The 23,974-nt window shown below is 43.3% G+C and overlaps 1 protein-coding gene and 1 long non-coding RNA gene across 4 annotated transcripts in view; one reads left to right on the top strand and one right to left on the bottom strand.

The window, feature by feature from the left end:
• Nucleotides 1-4,562: 4,562 nt before the first annotated feature.
• On the bottom strand, nt 4,563-8,251 carry LOC144245893 (uncharacterized). The gene is made up of 2 exons (XR_013339462.1): nt 7,550-8,251; nt 4,563-6,364 (listed from the first exon to the last, which is right to left on the bottom strand). It is a non-coding gene; the product is annotated as an uncharacterized LOC144245893 (long non-coding RNA).
• Nucleotides 6,805-23,974, top strand: part of LOC110472356 (alpha-2-macroglobulin) — a 36,228-nt gene continuing 19,058 nt past the window's right edge. For 2 of the 3 annotated variants that reach the window (XM_077781286.1, XM_077781285.1), the window contains exons 1-15: nt 7,002-7,207; nt 11,172-11,355; nt 12,052-12,208; nt 12,771-12,823; nt 13,512-13,532; nt 16,344-16,512; nt 18,369-18,453; nt 19,160-19,283; nt 20,005-20,119; nt 20,252-20,361; nt 20,772-20,933; nt 21,199-21,426; nt 22,712-22,775; nt 23,243-23,385; nt 23,728-23,877. In XM_077781286.1, the coding sequence (XP_077637412.1) occupies nt 7,119-7,207; nt 11,172-11,355; nt 12,052-12,208; nt 12,771-12,823; nt 13,512-13,532; nt 16,344-16,512; nt 18,369-18,453; nt 19,160-19,283; nt 20,005-20,119; nt 20,252-20,361; nt 20,772-20,933; nt 21,199-21,426; nt 22,712-22,775; nt 23,243-23,385; nt 23,728-23,877 (1,854 nt within the window). In that variant the 5' untranslated portion in view covers nt 7,002-7,118. Of the gene's footprint in view, nt 6,837-6,935; nt 7,208-11,171; nt 11,356-12,051; nt 12,209-12,770; nt 12,824-13,511; nt 13,533-16,343; nt 16,513-18,368; nt 18,454-19,159; nt 19,284-20,004; nt 20,120-20,251; nt 20,362-20,771; nt 20,934-21,198; nt 21,427-22,711; nt 22,776-23,242; nt 23,386-23,727; nt 23,878-23,974 lie in introns of those variants that run through there. The other variant, XM_077781287.1, reaches the window with a different exon arrangement.

The following is a 23,974-nucleotide window of genomic DNA, read 5'->3' as shown; positions in this document are numbered from 1 at the left end:
TCCATCTCACCCTGCCAGGCCTCCAGTCCACACGTCTGGCCAGAGTTTGTCCAAACCAGGCCACGATGGATCACGGTACCAGCCACCAGCACAGAGCCCCTCCGTTTTCCCGCACCTCTTGCCATCCCCTACTGCAGCACGCTTGGAGTCGTGCTGGTTCCTGCAAACACAAACACGCGAGCACAGCGGCATGGGAGGGCTGGGGAAGCAAGCACGGATGCTCTCCTCTCCCCCGGGAGCGGCAGCCCTCGCCCATCCCGCAGGGCTCCAGCGCCGCGCGTCCCGCTCCGCCGCATCCCGGAGCGGGATGGAGCCGGGCGGGCACCGGCGGCACAACGGGACCCGCCCCGGGGATTTAAGTGCAAACTGCTCAGGGACCGAGGGCTAGGATGTGTTTCGGCAGGATCCATTCCACCAGGAGATTTACTAATAGCTGCGTGCGGGCTTGCATTTTTTCCCCCGGTGAAAATTAATCATCAGGTCAACGCAGGGTATTCCTCTCCCCAAAAACAATATTTTTTTTTTTCAAAGTGCACTAAACAATTTGAGTTTTAGGACTCCACAGGGCTTGCCATGTGGGATATGCATGATATTGATGTTATTAAAAACCACATTCTCAAGTTCCACAGATGAGGAATTTGTGGGACATGAAATAGCTTTGGGTTCATTTCTGATCTCCATACAGAATTCTAAAATTAAAACATCACTGGCAGCAGGAGAAAAAGCAGGAACAAAAGAAAGGCTGTGAATTTTGCATTCCTGACACAGGCCAGATTGTAGCAACTGATTTGATTTACATGAGCATCAGGCTGGACTAAAGCAAGAGAAATCAATGGTTACAGTAACAAGGTTGAAAAGGAGAGCAGACTGAGTGGATATGGATACAGGGTGTATCTCTTCCTGAGGAATATAAGGCAAATTAATTTAAGGCTTCAGCATCTCACATGGAACTCATAAAAATCCCCTCAGGTCTGGCCAAATATGTTATTCTGTTCTGCCGAACATAGTTTCCTGGGAAGAAACAAGTCCTGGAAAAAAATAATAAAGTGCATTTTTATCATACTTTTGAAATCTTCTCTTCCTGCTAGGCCAAACCTGACCATTAAAACATGCAGTGCTCATTTCCCTCTGCAATATCTTCCCTTTGAATGCTGAAAATGTAATGTTTGTTACCCAATTTTATCCTTCAACTCAAACAGTTGCATTCAGATCTAATAAATATCCCATGCTCACACTCTCCCTCCAGATTTTTATATCCAAATCATGTTTCCCTGGCTTCCACTCCCACAGGGAACAGCAATATTTTTAAAACACATTCCAACACCTCCAAGATGTCTGGAACCTTGGCTCTAGGTTTTGTGCCACACACCTGAAACTGAAGCAACTATATTAACTGTGGGCTGAACAAGCCAGGGACACCCACCAGACTGATTGTCATTTCTTCCTCTGTCATCTGATAATCCTGAGGTGCCAGGGACATGGGGAGTGTTCCAGGCCTCAGAAGGCAGAATGACTGTAATTTTTTAGACATACAGACTAAGAAAACCATGTTGTCCAAATGGGATAAAATCAGGCTCACTGGCCCAAGAGCTGCTACGAGGTACCATACTGCTGCCAGCTCAAAGGCACATGCACTGCTTACTGTGCTTGGTATTGCACATCTCAGTTCAAAAAAGCTGAAATTGTTGTGCAGGATATTGGACTGGGTCAGCAACACTCCAATAAAGGGGAAACTCCTGGCTTCACTGTGGGTGTCTGCCAGTGTCCTTCTACCTGCTTTGGATGTCCTAGGGGTCCATGCATGGCTCTGCTAGAAGTACATTGAAAGCTGTTCTGAAATGTAGTTCTTATTGATAAAAAAGTGTTAATGAAGTATAATCACATCATAGTGTCTTTGACTGAAATGCTCTGTCAAGCTTACTTCCTTTTGTGTTAAGTAATTCTCTGTAGAGTTTAATTGTACCATGGGAATTGATTTGCTGCTCATGTGGAGTCCACACTCAAGGATCTGCAAAAGACTGATGTTATGGCCTAGTTAAGAAGAAGACCTTTAATGACCATACCTGCTTTAAAAAGTGAACATAAATGATTTTACAGTAGAAGATGAGTGTCATCCACAGTGCAGGCAGCAGGATGCAAAATCTAGGGGAAAAATGGGTCTCTCCAGAAAAATAAGCTGTAGTGTAGAAGCATTCTCTTGCTTAGGCCCCTCAAATTCTTAGCTAGCGTCAGACAAAGGAATCCTCAGCCCAGGGAGTTTGGTTGCTCCATCTTTTGACTCAAATCCTCTGTGATCCCTGCAGTGTCACAGGTAATAGTGCCAAGCAATTAGACAACAGCACAGCAAGACCCCACCTGTATGATTTAGCTGTTCAGGTCTTCTTCTCAGCCAGCACCTGTGTTAAATATGGAGTGTGAGTAATGACCAACCAATTCAGTGACCAGAGAAGACCAGAAATGTGTCAGAAGACCCTTCAGCCCACAAATGATGATGTCAAATTGCTCTGAGGAAACAACTCAGCCTTGTTCTCTGATTATTTCTTTGTTGCATTAATTTGTACCTGGTGGACAATTAGGGAGGTAGGGCTTTGTCTGCACTGAAGTGACCCCCACCAGGTTATCATCAACCAGGTGACACAGAAGCATGGTCACATCTCTGGCACCACTGGCTGTGAAACACCAAGTGCCAGAGAATGGCTTCCTGAGGAACATCACTCATACATTTGAATTTTTTTTTCAGAGCAACAATGAAAAGTTTCCTCAAGGATTTTCCAGGTGGAAAAGCAACAGAGTGTAAATTAATTCTGTAGCTCACAGCAAGAGAAAACGTCTTTCTGCTTGACCTTGTAAAGGGTGACCTTTCAAGGGTAAAGAAAATCCTAAAATCAAGGCATTACATTAAATACAGGACCTAATAGACTCCTTCCAGGGAATGTCTCACTCTTCCCCTTTCTGATACTCCTGCAGCTCAGCACACTGGTCTCCTTTCTGCCACACCACTGCTTCTGCTGGGCAAACCAGGAGCTCCCTTAAGAACATGATTTCAGCAGGACTTCTGGACCCCATGTTGTCACACTGTGTATATAACTTGGCAGCTGGGAGACTTAAAAAGTCCTGTTTGAGAGGGAAGACAGGGTGCATATGAACAAGGCAGTCAAAGGTGAAGGGAATAAAAATCACCACTGGCTATGACAGGATTCTGTGCATGCTGCTAAAGTGCTAACCTCACATATTTTTTCAGCCTCCTACCCTTTGACTCACTGCCCTTAGGGAGGTTAAGGCTGGGTTATTACTGGAAGCAATTGCATAACTGTGCCAGATGTTTTCTACTTCACTTCTCTAGAAGTGATAAGCTCGAGGTACCACCAGTTCCCCTTGCTGTCCTTGCTGCCAAGGCAAGGTGTGTCCTCAAGGTGTGTGCCAGGTAAAGCACATCTGGGAAGTCCTGTGCATTGACTGTGGGATGCACAGCTGGCTCTCTCTTCAGAGCCCATGGCTGCTTAGTAGAGGTTTTGTCCTGTCCCCAAGACAGGCTCTGTAGCAGGACGCTGTGTTAAAAAGGTTCCTGATAAATGGTGTGTTCTCCAGCTGTGTTACACTGTCATGGCTCACACACCTTCCCTGACTGTAATGTCAGCTTTGCCCTGCCTAACAACTTGGAACAGAACAAAGCAGAGGGGCAGGGGAAAGGATTAAACATGACAATATCTGATTTCCTTGCCTCATGCTCCACTAGCCTTTCTTGTTTGGCTTTCCTATAGCATCCTCTCTCTCTAAAATCCTGGACAAACACGCCAGCTGAGCCCCAGCTCCTGTCTGCACTGGGAAAAGACTCATGTTTGGGGCATCAAACATCTGGTTCAGCTGTAGCACAGAGAGAGCCCAATGGCCTTGCATCATGTTACCCAGCAAGGCAGGAACCGAGATGAGCACGAAGCCCTTCCCCTTGGCCACCTCAGCTCACACAGAAGGCTCTGGGAGACAGGAGAGGAGGGAGAGCCCCTGCACACCTCTGCAGCAGGTGGGTGCTACACCACATGGGTACAGCATGGGTGCAGGAGGTGGCACTGGCACGACCTTCTGCTGCCTTCTCTGAGCAGCCTGCCAGAGGGAGGCAGCAATTTGGAGTTGCACTGCTTTATAGCTAAGTGAACTTTCAATTTAAATGGGAGAAATCTTTGGTATGCCTATACACTATGAGTATCAGGGTTTTTTTTCTACACTGGCACTTCTGCTCATGGCTTTGTGCTATGAAGTGTGGATGGTCTCTGGGGATGGATGTCTCGTGGCACCTGGGGGTGCCTGTTCTCTTGTTACATAGCCCTCGGGAGAAACACTTTTTCCTTCCATGTGCTACTCGTTTCTCTTCTTCCTGTATGGAGCTTGGCCCATTGCCTTTGCTCCTGCCATCATGCACCTCTGAGGAAATCCTGGCTCCACTGTTCAACCTGACTTGAACATAACCTTAGGTCCAGCAGAAGAACCTTCACGAGATGCCCGTACCTGAGGAGAGAGGTAGTCCAGACAATAACTTAACAGACAAAGAAAACAGAAAGTCTATATGGATTTAATATATCTTTTTATATTGTAAATTTTTATCTGAAGAGTCATATGATGCAAAAAAAAGCATAGTTGATTGTTCTGAGTGCTGTTCAGAGACACATTTGTAAAAGTTTGGCTTTTTCTCCCCCCCTCCTTGGCAAAATTCTGTCGTACAAAAGCATAAATTAAAATAGCTTGTCATTTGTTACTGCATTAGGGATTATCTTTAATTCTCTGGAATATCCAAAAATATCTGCTAACATGTGAGCAGTTTCCTGTTTACACATTTTAAAATTATTAGATATTGTTCACTAGTTACCTTAGATGGATTTTATAATGGTATTTCAACAATTTATCTTACTCTGTGTGTGCTGTGCACTGTAAGTATCAAACAGACACACCGTGGATTTCTTATTCCTAAGGGTAAACAACCTTGTTTATAGCCTTTTTTTACAGCACACTGTATAAATTTCTTCTAAGGCAAGACCAAGTTTAAACATACTGTGGCTGTTTGTTTTAACATAGCTGAGAAAGACAGAAAACCTGTAAATACCTTGTATATGGCTTACCCTACAGATGGCCACCTCACAACATGCAAAATATGGTCATAGGACCATTTATAAAATTCAGCTACCAATCTGGTTTGCAATTTAATCTACAAAGTGCATTAAAATAAAAATAATTCATTTATGGTTTTGCCATGCCTGAATTTAGTAATTTGTTCATATGACACCTCAGAAATATGAGTTATATTTGACAGCCCAGCTGTCCACGTCTGGGAAAGGCAGTTCATCTTCTGTCAGACCTTTCTCTCAGGTTAAATTATTCAACAAGCAACTAAAGTGGATAATCTTTATTCATTCTGACATTTCCAGTTTCATTTGAAGTTTAGCTGGTGAAACTATTTTATGGTATTTCATTTCATTGTGTATCTTCCTGTTCCTTCTTGGTGCAACTTGCAAAATGTTCATAATGTCTAAGGTTTTCTGATAGGTGACCTTCCTTTCACTGTGGTCTGTGAAGCATTTTGTCTCCTATACAATGAGAAACCCCTTTTTATGTCTTTGGGTGTTGCTATTATTCCCATTGATTTATCTAAGTACTTTTTCCTGTCATACATTTTTGTGATATGAAATTAATTGCTTTGGGTTTGTTTGCTTTTGCTTTTTCTCAGGCTGGGAAAACTAATATCATAATTTGGATTTCCTTTAAAATAACAATACTGATGTTGTTTTCTTTCTTCTGTAGTATTTTTTTCTGCCTTTAGCTGAACAGCTAATACAATTTGTTAACTGGAGCTGAGCATATAAGTCTTGGGTTTTACAGTGAGTTTTTTCTCACTTGTCACCAAACAAAGCTGATGTAGGCATTAAGGAGAGACATTTCTTTGCTAGAGCTGCTGGTTTCCAACAGGAGTTCTTAGGTGAAAGTGCATGGACCACCTTAGGCATGATACCAGTGTCTTCAAGAAATGGTTCCACAGCTTTTTCTTTTCACACATGCCTGTTCTTCAAAGTCAAACGTTAAAGTTCACTTTATTGCTTGGCTTTGGCCTGAGGTTTGAGCATTGTGCTACAGTCCTTGAGGAGACTGAAGAGGATCATACTAGAGAAAGAAGTGTCTTTCTTGGATTATTTACTTCTGGTGGCAGAGGTGCAAAACTGTTTAAGGCTTCTGAAGCAGACAAGGATTCCCAAATATACTACTGTTGTGATAGTACAGAGAGTATTTACATCCAACCACAGATACCTTTTCTTCCTGCAATTGCAGTCAGCAGCAAGCCATTTGTCAGGTTTTGGACAATTGGCAGTTACCTACAAAGCTAAAAAAAAGAAACTGAAAAGAAATCAGAGGAAACTTTACCAGAACTGGGTTAAGCGATTAAAATTACACAGAACAATATCTTACTTTGTTTTCAAGGGAAAATGTGTTTTCTGTAGTGGTCATAAACTTGGAGGTGTAGGACACATCAAATTTTTGTGTCATCTTTGTCAGGCAAAGCAGTGAGGACTTCAAGATTTGGAGGAAACTGCAGAATGAGGCATGCTGTGACTGGAATTTATCAATATTCATGATGACCTGTATTAGCTTATTAATTTCATCTTCTGTGTCAGTCATCCCAACTCAAAACACTATATTTTAAAGTGCTGATGAAGAGGAACTGTGAAGGAAGTATTGTAGAAATTTAAATCAGATTGCTGTGATTGGATGCTGCCCACAGCGAATATTACCATGTGCTGAACACAGTTCACATCCCCAACACTGTGGATTTCTGATGGGTTAAGGGAAACAGGGTATGAATCATTCAAAGATTTCTAATACAAGCATTACCCAAATAAATACCCTTCCCCCACTTGCAGAGTCTCTGGCCAAATACTGTCCCTCTGTTCCAGCTCCTCCTTGCTGCGTCTCCCTGTTTCCGGATGGGCCCTGGCCCCCAGCCCTTATCTCCTCCAGCCCCTGGGCTGTTTGCAGAGAGCAGTTATAAAGAGGCTGACAGAGCACGCAGTGGAGGGCAATTACAAGGTGCAGGAAAACAGCAGCACTGCTTGGCTCAGCACGACCTGCTCTGCACCATGGGGAAGGACAAGCTGCCCAGCAAACCGAACATCTTCCTCCTTCTTCTCTTCTTCCTTCCTGGAAATGCTCCTCTCAACACAGAACCGTAAGCTACACGTGCGGAGGGGGGAGGGAGGTCTAAGTTCTCCCTTTTTCCTGCAGTTTTCTTCCCACTAATAACCAAGCCCTGAGTTTCCTGCACAGCTCTGACAGTGCTCCCCACTCCCATCCCGTAATCCCCCAGCTCTCCAGTCCTGGGACCCCTTCCCACCACTACCTTTGCCAGTGGTCTCCTTCCACCCTCCCCCCAATCTCTGCCCACAGTGCCCACAGTCCTGCTCTGCACAATCCAAACCTGGATCCTCACAACATCTTTGCCCAGGTATGTTTCTGCCTAGAAACCTCTCAGGGCCTGGCATGTTGTGGGCATGATGATCCAGGTGCTTACCTTTCCCGGAGTGTCCTTGTTTCAATCACTGAGTTACTTCTCTCCATTCTCCTGTTGCTTTCAAGGCAGTTTGTTCCCCTTTCTCCTGCCAGTTTGTTTCCCTTGGCAGCCTCAGCTGTTCTGGTTCTCAGAGAGGATCTGTGACCTAGATTCCCTTCCTCCGGCACGGGGGCTGATGCCAGCGCTCTCCCTGGACAGCCTTGCCAGGGCTGTGCAGCCCAGCAGCACGGCTGCAGCTTCAGCTCTCCTGGGAGAGGGGCAGCCCGGCATGGCACAGCCAGGCTGGAGCTTGGCGTGCCCACCCCAGCCTTGCCCACCAGACAGTGTTGCTCTGAAGCCTCTTGTCTGGGGGGGAGCAGCCTCCCTCTGCAGACCTTGGCTGCCGTTCCTCTCGCAGTGCTGGCAGAGGTGCAGCTCTCACCAGCACAGCTCCAGGAATGCTTGCTGCAGAGGTTTCATGCCCACCAGCACCACCAGCGCTGGCAGAAGGTGCAGCACCACTGCTGCCACTTGCTGTGTGGTCAGAGGTAAAGTTGCAACTGAAGGACCTTTGACTCACGCTGTACCATCAGTCCCTCAGTTGTCTGCCCTGTCTGGGGGCTTCTGGGGTAGATCAGCCAAGCCTGCTTTGGGGTCAGGCAGAGCTCTCTGGTCCCCCTAAAGTAATCTGATGTAACTAAGTAATTAAGTAATCCTAGTTCATTCTTGCCCAATATCAGGGGGAAAGGGAATGAAACCATGCTCCTCAGACCTATGGGCAACATAGAATCATAGAATGGCCTGGGCTGGAAGGGACCTTAAAGATCACTCAGTTCCAAACCCCGTGCCGTGGACAGGGACACCTTTCTCTAGACCAAGTTGCTCAGAGTTCCATTCAACCTGGCTTTAAACACCTCAGAATAGGGAAGCCACAGCTTGTCTGGGCAATCTCTGCCAGTGCCTCACCATCCCCACTGTGAAGAAATTTTCTCCCTACTATCTAATCTAAACCTACTCTCTTTCAGTTTGAATCCTTTTCCCCTTGTCCTGTCCTTTGGCAATAGTCTTTCTCCATCTTTCTTGCAGGCTACTTTCTGTCCCTTAACTGAACCCTGTTCTGGGAGGGAAGAACAAAGAAAGGCTGAGAGGTGGGAGAGAGTGGGGGTTGTTGGTGTCCCTGAAATGAAGACAGAGCCCAGAAGGGAGGCAGTTCTGAGCAGTGAACTGCTAGGTAGCATAAGGGTAGTGGTTTTGCTGTAGATGCGGTATAGCTCAGATGCTGTATACAACACAGAAAGGAAGCAACTCTTGAACTGAAGACAAAAATTAAACTTGCTTACTGTGTCCTATGCAAGTTAGGGGCATCACTTCTTCAGGCAGAAATAGCTGCTGCTATTTCTGTTTCAGAGGTGACCAGCTGGACAGGAGACACAATTAAGGCTCAGATTGCATAGTACAAAAAAGAATATTCATCAAGTTAGTACAGCACCAGAAGAGGCGACCCAGATAGATAGTAAAAACTTCATCTGTGGTGTCCTTTTCCCTCCTTTCCAGGAGGGAAAGTGGGCTTGAGATATTCAAAGGTCCTTTGTAAAACCAAAATTTCTATGATTTTGTAAGAATGTAGGCACAGGTATTGTTCTCCTACTCTGGTTGTGCATGTAAGGTGTTTTACAGTGCAATGGACATGCTTGGGAGTATTGTGCATTTGGTCATAAGTGTGAGGCCATAATGACACTTGAATTGGCAGGTATGGATTTGGGCTGATGAAGTTCACCGCTTTCTTTGGCTGGGTGCTTGTTCCAGAAAGCAGCTGAGAGTCAATACACAGACAGACATTATTCCAACTTAAGCTACAGTATTACCTTCCCTGCATAGACAAACTCAGCATTTTTATCTTAGCCACCATCTCCAGGGTCTCCTATTGCTCCTTGCTGCATGTCTCTGTCAGAGTCACTGCCTCTCTTGTCAGAGCAGCTCGTTGCATGCTGAGGTCTCTTTTGTCAGCCCAGATGCTTTTTGTCCTAGAGTGTCTGTACATGGGGTTTGTGACCATAGTTGCTTAAAACACTCATGGTAATTTAATTCATCTTTCTCTTCTAAACAACACATCCTAAAACACCTAAAGAGAGGTCTATAAACAGCATGTTTATATCTTTGTTTCATAGGCAGGGAAGCCAGCCTAAGGGGAAGTTCTGCAAGTTGGCCAAAATTTCAGCAGAACAGTGAACAGGAAGAGAAATGAGGCCAGATTCCCCACAAACTAGGTCATGCTGTCCTTTCTGCAGACTGGATGTTATTGTCACATTGGCAGTGCCACTGACAGGGGACAGAGGGAATGGCATTAGGGAAGCAGCATGGGCTGAAGCCATGGTAAGAAGGTTGTGGAAGAAAGGAAACACTGGAGAAAGCAGAGAGTCACAAGCTGTAACTCACTCTCTGGGAGGCTGGAGTTCCCTCCTTTCACAGTTTCTGCAGCAGCGCTGGCTGAGCAGAGTTGCCAGCAGGCTCCTCGCTATATTTCATCAAAGTGATGCCTCATGTTGAAGGTACTGCCTGGAGCCCACTGCCTCCACAATAGCTTTAGGACTCCCCAGAAACCTCAGAGCCCAGGCAAAAATGTACCTCTGGATGGATGCATCTGTATTTTGCCTCTGTTCCTTTCTGAACACTTCCTGACAGTCTGTTACTTATTACTGATTGAGAATACTCCAAGGCTGACCAACAGTGGTCAAGTCTGAGTGGTAGAAGCTCACTTATTATTTTCCCTATATGAATAGTTCATTAACTATTTTTGCTACTCAGTTCTATCATACAAAAAAAAAATTTCCACAAATATCTAAGTTAATTTTTAGAATTTCCTTATCCTGCATAATTATGAGAAAATTGTACTTCTGAGATGTGAGGTATGTACTGAAGAACAGGGGTCTCAACAAACTGTGGAGGTTTTCACTGGTTCCTACCCCTTCTGTCCTATCTTTCAACCAATTAATCCAGATCAGAATTTGATTTATTAGTAAAATTATCCCTTTTATTGAATGGCAGCTTAGTTTAAGGGTCCTCTGTGAGGGACCTTTGTCAAAAGCTCTTTGAAGATGGAAGTACACTTGAGTTGAAATAAAACACTACACCCCGAAATCCTTTGTGTGCTCATCTTAATAAGGCCCCAAACTGCAAGCACTCACATCTTTGCTCAGCATGTGAAGGATTTGGAAACCTGGATAGGCAAAGACTGGAGCAGCCAGACAAATGGGTGGGTTTTTTCCTCAACTGTTTTTAGCTAATGCCTTTGACTCTCAAAAGGAGATTGTGGGATATACAAAATTCAATTAACAGCCTGAAACTTTTCAAACCATCCTTACTCCCTGCTGTGAAGCCAAACAAAACATCCTTTGTAAAGCACTCTCTATTAGCATAGAAATTGTTCCTTCTACTGCAAGCATTTTCCTGCTTTTAGGCTAATTAGTTAGACCATTTAATATGTATAAACCCAAAATAAAATGAATGCTCATGTTATATGCACTGCAATTCACAGGGATGGCAATGGATTAGGCATGCTGATTTGTTAATTTCTCTTCACTTAATACTGTTGCCTTAAAACTGTTTCACATTTCTGATCTTTCTTGCTTCCCGCTCTTCACAGGCAGTACATGGTGCTGGTGCCCTTTCTGATACACACAGATTCTCATGAGAAAATCTGCGTTCAGCTGACCCACCTGAACGAGTCTGTGACGCTGAGTGCCACGCTCGAGCACCTAGGGGAGAACAGGAGCTTGATTGATGATGTGGTGTCAGAGAAAGACGTGTTCACCTGCATCCCTTTCTCTGTGAGTATCTCATCCCTGTGGGATGATCTCTTATGTTTATTGATGTGGCATAGTAGATCCAAACAATCCAGAAATGAGAAATAAGACACACTGCAATCAGAGACCTCTAAGCTAAGTCAAACAAAAGAATTAACTCACTGTGGATGACTGACAGTGGTAATCTTACAAGGACTAATTTTCCCCTATTACCAAATTCTATGACCCACATGATACTTTTCTGCATACATGTATTAAGAGAAGTCTTTGGAACTTTGACTGACAGAATGTGCCCCATGTTTGCTTGATATGTCTAAGCCTGAGATTAAAAATATCAGCATGGAGTGAAAACTTTAGAAGCTGGGGGATTGTTAAAGACAGTGAGGTCCATGAAGTCATATGGCTGTTTCTGGAGCTTATTCCAAATTTTTTACTGCAGAAGGCTGGTTGGTGAGTAATGAAAGCAATAGATTCCATACCCTAATTAATGAATTTAGGTTAATTTTCTTTTTTGAAAAATCATGTTATGGAATAAGATCAGGTTCAGTATTTATCTAAGAAAAGTATATAAATGACGTAAGGTAATAGTTTTTTTCTTGCTCCGTGCACTGAGTTTTTTGTCCCTTTAGGGAACTTTCTGACCCAGCTAGCATTTCTTCCTTCAACGCTCAGTGCAATGGGGTGAATCAGTAAAGCACTTATCCTCTTCATTCTCCTTAGCTTCCAAAATCCAATAGCACATCAGTGGCATTTCTCACGGTGACGGTGACAGGGGACACACTGCAGTTCAAGAGCCGCAAGTCAGTGCTGGTCAAGAATTCTGAAAGCTTGGTCTTCGTCCAGACAGACAAACCCATCTACAAGCCTGGACAGACAGGTACCAGGAATTGGGCTGGTACTTACTCCGACAACAAAAAATCTTAAGGGCTCCACTCTACAGAGGTGTCATACTTGTATTAAAGTTTTCAGGTTTCTTCATGGCGGGGAGGATCTAAGGTACTCAGTAAAGCTTATTTCTGTCAGCTGAGGTCTAGTTCATGTCACTTTCATCATTCTTAATCTTCATTCTCCAGGCACAGCATCTCAGTCAGATGTAGGCACAGGCTCCAATTCATTCTACTCAAGTAGAGGCACAAAACTAGGATGACTGCAAAGCATAATCTCCTTTGGCTGCACCAGAATCAACAAAGCAGGACAGGCACTCCCAAGAGACAATTCAATTCAGCCAAGACCTGATTATCCTTCTAAATTTATCTCCCTCTCACTATCTGCAAGAGAAAGAGCCTGAAGTAATTGTTTCTATTACTTAGAGATCTCAATTCAGAGCCTATTGATCCATGGAATAAATCTGAGTAATAAATTATTGAAACGTTGTCATTTCCTGGTGATGGCTACAAATTTAACAGTGGAATTTCCTTTTTTTCTGTGACACTCTTCAGTTCAGTTTCGGATCGTCTCCCTGGACAAAGACTTCTACCCGCTGAATGAGAAGGTAGAGCCTCAATTCCTTGTTGTTAGCCAGGAGATTTAATTCTTAAATTAACACCATTGTTGTCATCACCCAGAACCACTGAAGACAGCCATTAAAGCATATGATACTCTCTCACACCATGCTTTACCTGTTCCATATTCTATCCTAGGACACATTCCACCTGTCTCTAATGGTTGAAAAAAAAATCCCCCTTTTCAGAAGCATATAGATGTTTAAAACCAGCTTTGCAAATCAATGTATGTGGCTAAGCATGTGGGCAGGGATGTCATTACTGAAAAAAATGTGTGGGACAAGTTTCCATTGGTAGTACAGGTGTGCAGTTGTTTCTGGCAGTGGGTGAAATCCCACACTTAGAGAGTGGCATGACAAGAATTCAGTTTTATGGAACTGGTCAGGGGTGCAAGCTCACCTTTCATTTTATTTGACAATCAGTTCCTCATGCAGACAAGTTCTTTGAAATCTTGTGTTTCACCACATCTTCATACAGTGGTAAGACAAAAGGTCAGGACCCTAAAATGAAAAGATTCCCTTAGCCATCAAGAACCAAGAAAAAAGAACAAGTACAGAAAGGGAACAACCCAAAGGACTTCTAAGAAGTTTGTTCTTCTGCCCTTCAGTCCAAATCTGGAAATTACTTCCCTGTGATTAATATTTCTAACATTGATTTTCTTTTGTTCTTTCCCTACAGTTTCCCTTTGTCTACGTTCAGGTGAGTGGATAACTACATTATTATTTGCAGAAGAATGTGCAGGCACAGAGCTACCAGTCTCCAGCAGGGGTGTTTTCAGGCTGAGGGGCAAGGGAAAAATCACAGGCATGTGACCTTTTCTCTTTGGTTGAAGGAAGGCTGAGTAGCTGGGCATCAAAACAAGTTCCAATAATGGTTCTTTGATCACAGAATGAGTTGTAGGAGAAAACTAATTAACCATTACAAGCCACGCTGTGAACAGAACTACACTTGGCTTGAGGTTATCAAAGTGGCTTATTCCTCTTCCCAGTCAGAACTAAGTGTTTCTCTCTGCCAAGTGTAGCTGAAATTAGAGACCAATGTTAAATAAGCTACCAAAACCAAACAAACTAAATTAGGTAAGTAGACATTCCCTGCCCTCCCAAGCACATTCTTTTTGTCTGTTTGGTTGGGGTTTTTTTAATGATTTAACTTCAGTGGCAGGCAAAAGTTAATAGGAAGGATGTTTCAATGATTTAAGCTCTCACTTTTTCAGATGAGAACCCAAAATTTACAATTATTATTTCGGATATCTTCTTTTGAAAAAAATTATGATGACATGGACAGACCCTGTAATTAGTGTGCACAAAATTTATTTTGGTTTACGTGATTAATGAGTCCTGTGTAGTCAGTCCTTTTACTGTTCCTTGCTGCATGGGGTTGCTGTCTCCATTCTGCACCATCTCTGTCTAGAGCTGGAGAGTCATCACAATAGAGGAGGCATAAGGTAGGCCAAAACCAGCTGTGCTGCTTTATTGTATCCTCTTTTCAGAGTGCTGTCATTCTCCCTTCCCATCAACAAACTTCCAAAAAAGAGCTGCAGAGCTGGTGGGCCACTGATGATCTGTGAATATTGGAGAAAGAAGAGTGAGACAGTGGGAGGTCAGGTGGATTTGCAGGCCAAGGGGAGCGTCTCAGAGCAACCTTTTGCTAGGGATGTCCCATGGAGTCCCTTCCCTTCCAGTGAGATGATACTTTACTGACTACAGGAATTTAATGAAAGGAGTAAGAACAAATACATTTTCTGCAGACATACACCTCCAGAAATATGTCTCTGATAAGCTGAATAATTTAATAACCTTTGTGTTTATGTGTCAATATCATGAAAGCCTTCACTTTTAAATCCTAGTAAGGACATCTGTTATTTCAGCTCTAGCCTGTAAAGCATGGTGTTTGTCTGTGCTGTTTAAGCCAGCTCATGTAGGCCTTGTCCTTCATCCTCACCATCCCCTCTCCCTTCCTCAATGCTCCTTCTCAGCCCAGTACTGCCCTTTGTTTGCATTTCACAGCTGTCTACAAGGCATTCTCGTAGAGTGGGAACTCCTGTGGCAGAAAATTCACTGGTTTGCTCTAGAGTACTTTCTTCAGCCAGAACAGATCTGTCAGTGCAGTTTACCACATGATTCCATGAAATTTGGACTGGACCAAAGGAAAGAGTGGCAGGAGTGAAGAAAGGTGACAGCCTAAGTGTCAGCACTTCTAAGGAAATAAATGTCCATCAATCCACATCCTGGATGCTACTAATTTATCTTAGTGAAGCACAAAGGCAGAAGTTACTCTGAGTCTGCTACTTCTGAACTGTTATCCTGATCTGTTGCTTATGGAATTAAAAAAAGAATAGAACACCTTTCTGAGGAAGAAAACAAACTTGTTTTCAGGCCTTCCCTATAGATACATCACAGGAATGGCAACAAGTTCACAAACCCAGCTTGAAATGTAAACATTTACTATAAATATTTTCTTGAATTCCTTTTCCAAGGAAGCTCAGTGATGTCCCTCACAATAAGTGGTGAGCTTTTCAGCAGGGTTGAAACATGATGATGAAGAGGATTTGGTCAGAGCCATGGGATGCATTTTACTGACTGTGCCACCCTCCCAGGTGGCTTCTTGGGAACACGGCCCCTCTTCTGCCTTTTCTTGATTGATGACCTCCAGCTGGGAGAATATCATTCACATCTCCATTTTCCCTAAGCCCTGAGATAATATCTCAGTGAAGTTAATGCACATAGTCACATACCTTGAGTCACACACCTATCTAGAGTAAATAAACTTTTGGTGACAGCCAAGGTACAAGGATGCATTAAACTACACAGAATCACTGTGCTGTTTCTACAAGAAATTTGGGGCTCAGGGGATTAATTATTGATGGTCAGTTAATAATGAGCAATACACAAATGTAGTAGTGGTGAGACTTCAGCTCCAGCATTAGAAGCATGGAGATACAAGGGAGGATCAGCTGGATGCCTATATGTGGAAGTATACTTTCTTCTGCTCCTGTCACCATTCCCCCACCCAACCACTAGCTTAGGACTCTTATACATGTACATTTCTCAGTCCTATAGATAAATCAGGTGTCTACTTCCTCAGCAGATTGTATACTGGTACTTCAGCAGTCTTCATTCCATCCAGGGGAAAACCAAAACTTTTGTATGATGTATGGCCAGTCAAAGAAGCTGAAACTCCCCCTTTTCTCCATGTGCTTCACTTACTTCTGATATCAGTTCTGTTCCCTTCTGTTACTCTGCCAGTCTGTCTTGCCTAGCTTCCTGGCCCCGTCCTTTGTGGGTACAGCTGAGGGGGAGACAACACAAAAGTGTTTAAAAGTTTTCTTGCGTGCAAGTTACACAGAATTGGCAGGTACGTACTTTCAGAACCTCACAGATGGTTAAATAATGACAGATTGTTAAATAGGTAGGTATTTCCCATCTGGGATGTGCATGCACTGGGCACTGCACTGCTCTGTCCCTGGCATTCTCCTGTACTGTCTTGTGACACTGTTACCCTCACCTGCAGGATCCCCAGAGGAACCGGGTGTACCAGTGGCAAGGGGTGGAACTAGAAACAGGCTTTACACAGCTCTCCTTCCCCCTCACCTCGGACCCCATCCAAGGCTTCTACAAAATTGTTGTGCAGAAGAGCTTCTCATCCCATGTGGAGCACACCTTCAGTGTGGAGGAATTTGGTAAGGAGAGGAATTTCGCAGTAATGCCTTTTACTGTGACGACTTAATTTGGAATTTCCTGGGAACAACATGGAGAAGGGAGGGACAGAATATAACAGGCAATGGGGTTCATAGGGACTGAGCCAGAGAGCACTAAGTATCAGAAGTGGTTGGTTGCTGACTTTATGGCATCTCTGCAACCTGCCCGAGCTTGTATTTGCTCAAAGTGCTCTGGGGAGCACAGGACATGCCAGAATTCCTGTGTATGGCTTGTGGCATCAATTTCAGCTGGCTTTGTCTCAGTTGATTCCAGTCCAGCAGCTTGTTGCAAGTAGCACTAGATATGAGTGTAAGAGGTGACGATATTTTGGTGGCTCTATTTTGCTTCTCTCATCACCTGCATAAGGTCTCTTTCCCATTCATAGTCCTCTCTATTTTTGCTCTTCCTTTTTTCTGTGAAAACTTAGACAACGTGTTTGGTAGAAAACTTGTGATTGGAGAACAATCCATGAATGTTACAAAAAGACTGCTAGGAGAGACTGAGTAAGGAGAAATATGCTGCTTCAGGGAGCCTTTTAACCCCCAGCTCTCTAACAAAGCCTCTTGGGTGATCATAAACATGCATTCTGACTGTAGTACACATTTGAGAAGGCTGATTGGCCAGTGCTTCACACTCCCAGGCTCTTCACTGACTCTGCATAAAGACCAGATGTTTATTCCAGAAACAGCAGATCCATTGATCAGGACCTGCTGTTTTGGGAATATGCAGCCCATAGATTACCATTGAAGTCCATGAGAGATGGTTTATTTGGCTTCGAGTCAGGCATGGTAAATAATTTGACCACAAGCCAGGCTATAGGCTGCAACCTGCCATGGTGACAGATGGCCTGCTCCTCGTCCCACAAAGACTATTCTGCATGCCCCAAAATCAAAGATGCTATGTCCCTTTGTTAGCCTCCTCCTAAACTGATTTTTCTTTCCTTTGTCCTTTAGCCTTTTTCTTATGAGTCGCTCCCATTATTATTTCTCTTACAGTCTGGGGCTGAAACATTGAGTCTTGCTTCCCATCTTAGAGGCAAATTTCTGTCTAAACTGTATAAACCAGGGTTATTTTCCTTTTCCTGGGTGTGCACCCAGTCTGCTGTCATTTCCTTGAACTGTGAAAAAACCCTCAGCCACACCACCTGGAAGCAGGACATTACATGCTCCTGTCCAGTCCTGGGCATGAGGAGTTGGAGATGTAGGGCTGCAGGATGCAATATGGGAAGAGGGATGTAACACAATGCTCAGGAGCAAAAATATGTATTTTACTTGTGCCCCTTTATATTGAGCTCTAGTGCTGCCTTTTCCACTTGAAAATATAGATCTGAGAGTCTGTGGCTAGATTCACTTGAACTCTCTGGGTATGCAGGATGATATCCCACGGTGATACCATCTAAGTGAGCTTAGGAGCAACTCTGGATCTCCAGAACAGTAAGAATCAGCCATGAGAATCAATGATTTGGAGCTTTTCAATGTGATAAATTACAAAGGTGGAACATGCTGCTCCAAGTCCCACCTGCAAATTATGCATTGTGAAGACATCACACAGGACCAGTGTGTCCTTGTGAATGGACACGGGTGATGGATCTGCTGAGCTGTCTGGTGCCATGTAAGCCTGTGCTGCCAATATGGTAAGATAAGGACTACAAACTTCCTTAATTGCCTTTGAACCCAAAGTGTGCTGAAGGCTGAGAAAACCTAGGAAGGGGTAGAGATTATATTGAAGACCACAGAGAGGTTTATATGAAGATGATCCTGGCCCTATGCTTGGGTTGCTGTGTAGTACACAGCTCCTATTCACTCTTCTCATACCAGACTTTCTCTCTTCCATCTAGTGCTGCCCAGGTTCGAGGTCCTGGTGAAGGTTCCAGAGGTGATCACTATTAAGGACAAAGAGCTTCCAGTGTCTGTCTGTGGTCTGTGAGTCACAGAGCTCCAGTAAATCTCTCTTGCTTATCCTTCACTCTGTCTTTTTGCTGAGGACCAAAAGAAATGCTCAGGGAGGGTTTTTTAACTTTTCCCAGGCATATAGTGAACACTTATTTCATTCTGTCAGTCCTGAACATGTGTTCTTGACCTGAACAGTCGAAGTGAAGGGTCTTCCCTGTGTTCCTTAAAAGATTATGTCAAACAAATCTGCATCTTCCTCTTCCCAGATAATTTCACATTTCCTCTTTCTGTCTTTACACATCTTTAGGTAGAGCTTTTATGCCAATACTGAACCCTCAATTACTCCAAGATGTCAGATCAGACATCATTTGAATTGGTGATGCTAACCCAGTGTTCTCATTTTTAACTCGCTCATAAATTGCTCCTTCTGATTACCTGTTTGCCTTTCAATTTCTTTATTGAACTCTGAGCAGTTTGTAATACACAAATGCTCCTGGATGAAATAATTTTCTGAATTCAACCTTTTTCTGCAGAGATGTACCACCTAGAACGGGATGAATGTATCTTCCATGGATGATGGAAGAATCTCACTATGGAAGTGATGGAAATCATTAAAATGTCAGATTAGTCAGCTTTTAGAAAGTATTAGGAAATCATCCACAGAGGTCTTTAAGGAGATGTGTCTGAGGGTGACTGTGACTGTCTCCCTATCTGATACATTGTTTAACACACCTAGGTACACCTATGGGAAGCCCGTTCCTGGTTTGGTGAATGTCCAAGTGTGCCGGAAATTTTCCCAGTCTGCTTCAAGTTGTTACGGAAAAGAAACAGAATCCGTGTGTGAAGAATTCACTAGGCGGGTGAGTCCCAAGATCAAAATGTAGTGTTTTTTCTGAAGGTTAATGGGCAGTGTTGTCTCAAGAAAGATCAAATATGTTTGGAGATAGTAGGCATCAGAGATAGCATTCTCTCCAGGGAAAAGCAGACAATCTCAGAGGAAGGCAATCTTAACAGAGAGATCATTAAACTGGAAACAGAACTGATGATGAAAACCTGACTCCATTGAAACTAGTGACAAACCTCCAGCTGCCAGCCATGAGGTCTTTGCTATTGTTCCACAAACTGAGAAAAGAATCTTTTTTTAACTGTGAGAGGGACTGACTGTGAGCAAGGAGCAAAGATGAGGAGAAAACAAGAAGGCTGTATAGAGAACAAGGAGAACAAAGATAAGGTGGTATTGTATATGGGTCAAGTAGAGGAGAAAAAGCAACAAGATAAAGAGAGAAGACAATGGAAGAAACAGGAAGAGAAACAGATCTAAGGCAGGAGAGAATTAACAAGGAAACCAGTGTGACCCTTGGAAAACTGTGTGTCAGGTACCTCACAGAACACAGAAAATATGTGGATGAAACACTAGGAAACAGGCTCAACAAAAGTTCTGGTTTTGGAGACAACCCTTGCAGAAATTCTGGAATTTAATGAACAGCAGTTTAGCATGTTGGGCTTCGGGTAACAAGCCCATTCCTCAATGCACAAGCTTTGTTCACAGAATCTCAATTTTCTCTCCAATCACTTGCTTAGGCAGATGCTCGTGGGTGTGTTTCTGGCATGGTGAGGACCAAGGTGTTTCAGCTCCTACGCAAGGGATATGAGATGAGCATCGAGGTACAAGGCAAGATCACAGAAGATGGCACAGGTATGAAGGACATGAAGGCAAAATGATGGCAGGCCATAACAGGAGCAAACCTGTGGAAGGCAAACATGTGGAAGGTGGAGTAACATGACTAGAAATTCATTAATAATCCCTCTTTCCTCTGCTCTGTCTCAGGAATAGAGATGACTGGAACAGGCTCCTGTGGTATCACATCCACCATGAGCAAAATCCACTTTGACCTGTTGGACTACACGTACAAACCAGGGATCCCACTCTTTGGGATGGTAGGGAACTTCTGAGACCATGGGCAATGAGTGGCACAGCAAACACGCAAGTGCACAATCCCATCAGATGGAGTAGTGGGGTGTGTGGGTTACATGGTTCAAGAGGCAGCTGGTATGTGGTGGAGGTCCCAGATGAAGCTGGCCGGGGGAGTTAAAACTATTGAGCAACTTAGGATCCTAACAGAACATTTCCATGGGCTGACTGCTTTGTTTTGCTGAGAATTTTCTCAGTTGTTCCCTCAGACAACTCAGAGCATGCATGCCTCGCACATTTCCACATCATTTTCCTTTGTTCTTCTCTATCAAGAAATATCCTGCTGGCAATAAGGAAAAGACGGAAGAGGCTGTATTACTTGGGAATTGTTTTCTGTTGCTAGTCTAAAACCTGAAGTTTGTTATTGCTTTGTTAGGTGAAGCTGGTCGATGGCACTGATACTCCAATTGCCAATGAAACCATCACAATTACTGTGGGTGGAAACAAATACAAAGGGAATTACACTACAGATGAGCAAGGACAATCCTGGTTTTCCATAGACACTACCAGCTTCACAGAACTCTCCCTGGAAATCCGAGTGAGTGGCAGAGACAGGGGTAAGCCTCTGTCTTACTCTTCAACAGGGGAAATGTCTGTCCATGGGTTATCAGTCTTTTCTGCTAATTGGAAAGCAAGGCAAGTTTCTTGGTGGGTCACCTCACTTCCCTGTGCCTTCTCTGCATGTTATCCACAATCTCCTAAGAATGCGAAATACAGAACATATCCAAATTTTTTCTGTGGACTTCTTTGTGTCTTTATAGCTGATTTTGTTTGGCTATGAACCTTTTATTCTTCCTTCTCAGGCAGATCATAAACCTGAACTGAACTGTTATGACAGTGACTGGATGACACCATCCTACGAGCATACCACACGCAGAGTAACTCGCTCTTACTCCCTCAGTAAGAGCTTCCTCAAAATTGAGCCAAAGCCCGAGACATTAAGTTGTGGCTCCTCAGCAGAGGTCCAAGTGCACTATATCTTCACACCAGAGGCCATAGGGGAGCAGAAGAAAATTGTCATTTATTATTTGGTAAGACATATTTGGGGTTACTTTGATCTACAGTCACAGAAAATCCTGTGTAACCTCTGTGTATGTTCCATGATGAGCAACCAGAGCACTGCTAGATGGCCAGGAATGATGGAGAGCATTTGAAATGGAAAGTGTGGCCTGCAACAGTGCAATCTAAATAAACTTCGCTAATCTTTCTCTTTTCTCTGTCTTCTATGTGCAGAATTTTGGGAGACCGCAGTAATTGGAACAGACTGTAATATGCTGGCTTTAAGAACGATTAATTTGTCCATTTTGGGGATCAGAGAAGAGAGACTAATTGAACTGTGACCAAACAATGACATGTCAGTCTCTCTTGGGAAAACAGGAAGATTCAAATGAATATCCAAATAGAATGTCTTTCTCCCTAAATTTGTTTTTCTGGTTATCCTATTTAATGACACTAGCAGAGAAGATGAGAGTAGCTTTGGAGAACAATAAAAATATCAGTGGAACAGACACTTCAGTTCCGGTGGATTGCACAGAACATCAGGGGATTTAGGCTGATATTGAAAAAAGGAAATAGAAACCTATGCTAGAGATGTCTATGTGCTTATTTTCAAGACTTCTAACAATTCATGGAAGGACAAGATACCTGTTTACCCCAGTTGCCTGGGAAAATTGATTTTAAGTATGTACATACTTAAAGTGGGTAAACAAACAGCAAGAGAATTTCCATTATTACAGATGTGGATCCCACATCTTGAAATTCAAATACGGTGTTATGGAATAAATATTCAATTTCAAAAGTAACTGAATAAAAAGCATTTTTGACTGTGCAAAAGAAATCTTCTAGAAATGAGGGAATTACAGGAAGCATTTAGGCTATTGCTTACTGCCTGACTCCAAGTACCTTGTTCAAGCTCTTATTCTTTGCATCCTGTGGTCTTCTGTCCCAACTTTGTGCAGTTATAAAACTAATCCTGGTGAAATTTTTCTTCATACTCTTTCATGATGCAACTGAGAGAGGAATGAGGAGACTTTCTGATCTCCAGTCTGTTCCAAATTGTTAAAAATGTTCAGATGTGTGGTTAGAGGCAAAATGCATTTGAACCTGATCTACACATGTAATATGTACAAAAGCAGAAATAAGCATTATCTTCCTAGGAGCAAATATTTCTGTCTCCAAAGACCCAGTAAATTCCAGCTTGGCACTTCTTTAGAATCTTCTTGGTGCTGTTCACACTCTTACAATTAACCCAGTGAACATTCCTTCTCCTTCCAACACTGGGAACAACAATTCCAGGAAGATTTCTCTGTTACACAGGTGATGGCCAAGGGACAAATCGTATTAGCTGACACCCATGATCTGCCTGTGAATCCTGGAGATGGTGAGCAGATCTATGCGTATTTAGCATTTCTGATGGTAATTTGGAGCAGGGGGGATAGAGATAAAATGCTTCAATTCAAACACTGAATTTAACATTTCATTCAAACTTTGCATGTAATACTTGAATTTTAAAAATTAGGTCTTTTCAGATGAAGTGGTTTTGGTTTTCTCTGAGTTCTAACACGTGCTACTTTTTAATGAGAAAATGTTAGAAAATTCAACCAAAAATAAGTGTAATGTTTTGGCCATTTCCTAAAACCAAACTCATGTGTTTTGTCAATTCACAATCAGTCTTTGAATGCAGGTGTCTTCCGCAGTAACCATAAATTTTAGCTATGTGACAGTTGGCCGGCCCCTGATAACTAAAAATGTTCATCAGGAGTGAATTGACTTTTTTATTTTTGGTGAAGGCAAATGCATATACTGGAACCTCTTACATACTGAATAGTCTTTTGTTCTCTCTGTTAGCTTCTGGGACATTTCGGCTGAGCTTCTCTGTCGAGGCAGCAATTGCTCCCGTGGCACAGATGCTTGTGTACACCACTTCACCCAGCGGGGAAGTCATCGCCAGTTCACAGGATTTCCAGGTTGAAATGTGCCTCCCCAATAAAGTGAGTTCAAGTCATGGTTTGTGCAACCCATGTTTTCTTATGGACAGCAGCTCAGTTTGGATTTCCAGAATGAAGGCAGAATTCACAATGGGTTCATAAAATGTCCTGACCAGATTTTGGCTGAGGACTGGTGACCAGAATAAACTACAAAACTATGAAAACAAAAAAAGGGGAGCAAGACAGAAACAAAAAGATAATCACTCATCCTTATTAATTGCATAGATCAAAGATGAATATCCTTTAGACACTAGCTGACCTCAGTTCACACAGCTAGAAGTGTCAGAATAATAATGTAACAATGTCTGGAAAAGCAGTTCCTTGAACTTCCTTTTGGATTTGCAGGTGAGATTGAGTTTTGCACCCAAGGAAGGTCTTCCTGCTTCCAACACACATCTGCAACTCCACACCTCTCCAAGATCCCTGTGTGCCCTCCGTGCAGTGGACAAGAGTGTTCTCCTTATGAAGCCTGAAAATGAGCTTTCTCCCAGCTCTGTGAGTCTTGGCTACTTTTGGTAATGAGCAAGTGCAAGAATGAAGCAAGCACTCACTAACAGCACTATATATAACACTATGGGGCTGTGTATTTTTA

The sequence above is a fragment of the Lonchura striata genome, chromosome 2 (assembly GCF_046129695.1).
Source record: "Lonchura striata isolate bLonStr1 chromosome 2, bLonStr1.mat, whole genome shotgun sequence".
NCBI classification, from domain to species: domain Eukaryota; kingdom Metazoa; phylum Chordata; class Aves; order Passeriformes; family Estrildidae; genus Lonchura; species Lonchura striata.
This window is presented reverse-complemented; position numbering and strand designations above follow the sequence as displayed.